The sequence below is a fragment of the Salvelinus fontinalis genome, unplaced genomic scaffold, assembly GCF_029448725.1.
Source record: "Salvelinus fontinalis isolate EN_2023a unplaced genomic scaffold, ASM2944872v1 scaffold_2457, whole genome shotgun sequence".
Classification (NCBI taxonomy): domain Eukaryota; kingdom Metazoa; phylum Chordata; class Actinopteri; order Salmoniformes; family Salmonidae; genus Salvelinus; species Salvelinus fontinalis.
The window spans coordinates 1-5,562 of record NW_026602666.1 but is presented as its reverse complement, the minus strand read 5'-3'; the positions used below and the strand labels follow the sequence as shown (position 1 = coordinate 5,562).

The window sequence follows — 5,562 nt, the reverse complement described above, 5'->3', positions numbered from 1 at the left end:
ATAAAAAGTGATGTTTGTCCTCCCTGTTGTGAAGGTTTGAAGTTCCCGGGTGGCGACGAGCCCACCTGGTACAGGTTGTATAGAGGGATGGACCGGAGGGTTTAACATATTCTCGTTTTTTGGTTTACTAATGTGTGGTTGGCCACTCCACGGGTAGTTATTGGAGTGGTCTCCTTTTTGGTCCTTGCTCATTTACGACTCAACTTACATTGATGCTATTGGTGTCCCTAGGGGGTGCCAGATGAATATAAACTGGCGGACCAAGTGACAGCTGGGTTTGAATCATCATTTTGTTGGTGGTGTACAGTTAATAAAAATGTGGACAGAATTAACTACATTCATTTTAATGTCCAGAAACTGGGCAATTGGACTCAACAAGGCTTCGAGGCGGTCCATGGACAATTGGCAGCTACGTCCCTGATGGCATTTCAAAATAGAATCGCGGTTGATATGTTATTGGCTGAACGGGGGGGGGTCTGTGCAAATGTTTGGTGAACAGTGTTGTACTTTCATTCCCAATAACACAGCTACGGATGGGAGTCTGACTGTAGCATTGGAGGGACTTCGTACCCTTAATGGTAAGATGAAACAGCATTCTGGAGTGGACACTACTATGTGGGACTCATGGATGGATGCTTTTGGTAAATATAAGACGCTGGTTTCCTCCATCCTAGTATCAATTTCTGTTTTTGCGGCCATTCTTGTACTTTGTGGATGCTGTTGCATTCCATGTGCGCGCACGCTTGCTAGCCGTGTTATAACTGCAGCCATAGACCCTAATCAGGAAAGGGCCCAAATGTTCCCATTGCTTGAGGATGGGGAAGCTGGACCTGTCTATCTATTTGAGGACTAAGATACTTTTATGTCACGTCTCTTGTGAGACGTGAAGAGAGGGAATCAAAAATTTGTCTTCTGACAAATTTTATCCCTTAGCTTTGTCTTTTTATATACTTTTATGTCACGTCTCTTGTGAGACGTGAAGAGAGGGAATCAAAAATTTGTCTTCTGACAAATTTTATCCTTTAGTTTTGTCTTTTTATATACTTTATGTCACGTCTTGTGAGACGTGAAGAGGGGGATTTGTAAGGAATTGTATTAGATATTGGTAACTTGTTTTAACAACTTCTCAACATTAGCTATGGTTGACACAATATACACACTCCCTTTTATATTGGTCATATGCTGGACTCATTGGACAAATGCACGACACCCACAACTCCCCTCCCCCATGACAATCACTCAGACACACACAACTCAGGGTTGGAGCTCCAGACAAAGAACTACCTCAGGAACCAATGGAACGTGGACACCAGGCCTGTACAGGACTACCCAAGACTCAGACCGACCAATCGGAAGGCCAGACTCGCAGATCAACCTACTTTGCTTGTTGTCTATATATAAAACTGTACGACTGTGGAAACTCCCTCTTTTCCTGATGACCCCATACGGATCAGAAAGAAGGAGCCGTGCTGCACGCTTTGCATAATATTTTTACACTTGAATAAACCTGCCTTATTATAAAATTATCCACCTCGTCCTATGTCTCCACTTGGTCTCCTGTCTCAAGTAAAATGAATTATTAACACTACATAATTACAGTGGTGCAGTAAATGTAATCTCAATTCAATACGATGTGCATATACTGTACATATAGCCAATATAGCTATTAAACCCATGTTCAGTGACTAATCTGTGACGCAAATGGCCTAATATGTTTGTGACGTTCCATGAAACCCACGGTATTGTTTAAAACTCGATTCTGATTGGCTTGCAGGTCATTCTACAGTGTAAATTATAAATGAAAACGTGCTTTTATAGCAGTGTTACAGATTCACAATACCGAGCGTGTCTCAACCCGTACCGTGCTTTTATCTACCTAAAGGTATCTTCACGCACAACTGGATAGGCCTTTTGGATACGCTTGTCCAAGGTAAGGATATGCGTCAAGCTATAGCCTACTTTTAATGTTTTAGTTCCGAATTTAAGTTACTCCAGTCAAGTGATTCATCGTAAAAGTTTGTTGTTTTGACTGAGCAGTCCAATGGCCAATAACATACATAGATTATGCATTAGGCAATGCACAAGTCAGTGTTTAGGTCAGAATATATAGTTGCTACTTCCGTCAACTCAAGTTACTCAATTCAAGTGATTAATCGTAAAATTGAGTTGTTTTGACTGTCAAAACAAATAACTTTGATGGAATATTCAAAATTATAATGGCAATTATGAATCACAAATTCACAACATTACTTGCATTTCAATGATTCATCCAGGCCCAAGACATAAAGTTGCCTGAAAGCTGTGTAACAATCATTCCATTGCTGACCCATAGGATGGTAATCACGTACATGATTGGCTTAATCTAGAATCATGGATACCTTTCATGTGAGTACACACACCATTTTTTTTTTTTTGTTACATATCTCAGAAGGAAGATACCTCAATATCTGGAAGCACTGTCTCATGTACAATTGTTAATGCTATCTCTGAAATGTCTAACAAAATGTTGACTTGATCGTTTCATCAAGACCCTCTCATCACAAGATGGAACTAGTGGTCAACATTGGGACAATGCAGCCATAAATAACATGGACCAATATTTTAATGGAGGTAAGCACTACACTTCTGATGGGTTTAAAGATTGTATTACATTATCTAAAAGTGAGAAAGTAAACCCCAGCTGTTATTCTTTTCACAGGGAAGGACAATCCCCATTATGCCATGAATGTTTCATTGCTGAACAACCATAGATATGTTTCCTCTAATTTGGCTCCCGTTCCTCCAACAGTGAGCAAGACCTGCCAGCAGAGCTCACTGGAGCAGGGAGACATCCCGTCATCCTTTTGGCACCTGACAAAGTACACTTTTCTTCTTCTAAATAACACTATAGTAACATCTTCTGCACAAAGTTACATTCCTAATAAGATTGGTGTTAAGTGAGAAAGAATTCTAAAGATGGTCCAATGGGCATGGTCTGAAGCCTCTCGTCATCTCAGTATGTTGAACCACCTGATTTCTTGCAGGCTTGAGATTCAAATCCTGCTGAACGATGTTAAGCATTCGATTAACCACATGCAGGGGACGCTGAACACCATGCAGGTGCAGTGTATTGAGTTGCAGACTGCCATGTCTAAGGTAGTGTCAGATGAGTCTCAGATACAGAAGAATAAGTCTATGATGGTATGGTGATAATGATTGAGATGGTGATTATAATAATGATGACTAGCGGTACCCCACCCTACGGGCAGTAAATCATTGGATCTGATTAATTCAATCAATTCAATCTTTGAGGACTGCAACCATAGAAATACAATTTATTTACACTAATAATAAGCTATTGTCAACTTCCCGTCTATGCTTATCTTGCTCATTGCTCACTGTCAATTGCTCACTGTTACCCTATGTGTGCAACTATTATTGATTTCTCACAGAAAAATCATTTGGTTTCAAATGTACATGGGGCCATGTAAATAATTGTTAGGCTACTCATTTTGAATCCACCGGTGGCAACTTGTGTGACCATAAAAGTCTGTGTGCGATTGGACACAGTAAAATTATTTGGTTACTGACCGGCCCTACATTATAGAAGGCCCTTCAAGTCGGAACTAGGAAATTCTGACATTTCTGACTCGCTAACTCGTTATGGAGTGATGATTTCAAGTTTCCCACTTGTGAAGTATCAGAATCAACCAGTAGGAAGCTTTACACTGATAACTTACATTCATTTTAACTCTGAGCTTCCAAGTTTCCGATTGCATGTTAATGCGTCAATAATTGCCATGGTAATTTTGAATGTCCAGTCAGTGAGCATTATGGGTAATTATCCTACATACTTACATCAAATACTTTATGATAGCATCATCTCCTGTAGTAACAGTGCCATTCCAAACACAATAAATGTGAAAATTAACAAAGATACAAAATATTGCTAAAGTGAAGAAAATCAGCTCAAAATTGTTGGAGGAAATGCCCCTGCAGCGGGGAGGCTTACGGTATTATAATATATTGTAGATAACATTAATATAATTTGTGTATTTACAGTATCGTACACATACAAATGAAAGTATATGCTAGGGATTGATCTACACTGAGTGAACAAAACATTAAGAACACCTTCCTATTGAGTTGCCCTCCCCCTTGGTGGTGGACCATTGTTGATACTCAGGGAAAACTGTTGAGCGGGAAAAACCCAACAGCATGGCAGTTCTTGAGACAAACCGGTGCGCCTGGCACCTACTACCATACTCTGTTCAAAGGGACTTAAATCTTTGGTCTTGCCCATTCACCCTCTGAATGACACACATACACAATCCATGTCTCAATTGTCTAAAAATCAATCTTTAACCTGCCTCGTCCCCTTCATCTACACTGAGAAGAAGATTTAACAATGAACATCAATAAGGGATTATAGCTTTCACCTGATTAGTCTATGTCACGGAAAGCGAAGGTGTTCTTAATGTTTAATACACTCAGTGTATGTGTCAATGATGTTATAGATTCCAAGTGGTTGATTTTTTAGGGAATGACTATATTCTCTATATTATACCTGCAGATCATCACAGCAGCCGAAGTTGCTGTGCAGAGGGAGGAGATCCCCCGAGCATCAGGCCTCAACCCGTCACAGAGGGAGGTTATCCTCCAAACAGCCAGTGTCCCTGTACAGACGGAGGGGATCCTCCAAACAGCCAGTGTCCCTGCACAGAGGGAGGGGATCCTCCAAACAGCCAGTGTCCCTGTACAGAGGGAGGGTATCCTCCAAACAGCCAGTGTCCCTGTACAGACGGAGGGGATTCTCTCAGCAGCTAGCATCACTGTGCAGAGGGAGGAGATCCTCCAAACAGCCAGTGTCCCTGCACAGAGGGAGGGGATCCTCCAAACAGCCAGTGTCCCTGCACAGAGGGAGGGGATCCTCCAAACAGCCAGTGTCCCTGTACAGACGGAGGGTATCCTCCAAACAGCCAGTGTCCCTGTACAGAGGGAGGGGATCATCCAAACAGCCAGTGTCCCTGCACAGAGGGAGGGGATCATCCAAACAGCCAGTGTCCCTGCACAGACGGAGGGTATCCTCCAAACAGCCAGTGTCCCTGTACAGAGGGAGGGGATTCTCTCAGCAGCTAGCATCACTGCACAGAGGGAGGAGATCCTCCGAGCATCAGGCCTCATCCCGACACAGAGGGAGGGGGTTCTCTCAGCACCTAGCATCATTGCTCAGAGGGAGGAGATGTTCCGAGCATCAGGCCTCATCCCGTCACAGAGGGAAGGGATTCTTCCAGCATCTTCTATCACTGCGCAGAAGAAGAAGATCCTCAGAGCATCAGGCCTCATCCTTGCACAAAAGGAGTTGATCCTCCTGATGGCCAGTGTCACTGCGCAGAGGAAGGGAATCGTCCCAATGGCCAGCGTCCCTGCGCACAGACAGGGGATTGTCCCAAAGGCAAGTGTCTCTGCTGAGATGGAGGGGATCTTCCAAACAGCCAGTGTACCTGCACAGAGGGAGGGGGTTCTCCCAGCAGCTAGCATCACTGTGCAGAGGGAGGAGATCCTCCGAGCATCAGGCCTCAT

The 5,562-nt window shown here is 43.1% G+C and overlaps 1 protein-coding gene across 1 annotated transcript; it reads left to right on the top strand.

The window, feature by feature from the left end:
• Window positions 1-2,788: 2,788 nt before the first annotated feature.
• LOC129850906 (microtubule-actin cross-linking factor 1, isoforms 6/7-like) lies at window positions 2,789-5,555 on the top strand (the record flags this gene model as incomplete). Its single annotated transcript, XM_055917081.1, has 2 exons — window positions 2,789-2,858; window positions 4,553-5,555. Coding segments are annotated over 2 exons (1,073 nt in total), but the record flags the coding sequence as incomplete, so codon positions are not given.
• Window positions 5,556-5,562: the final 7 nt, after the last annotated feature.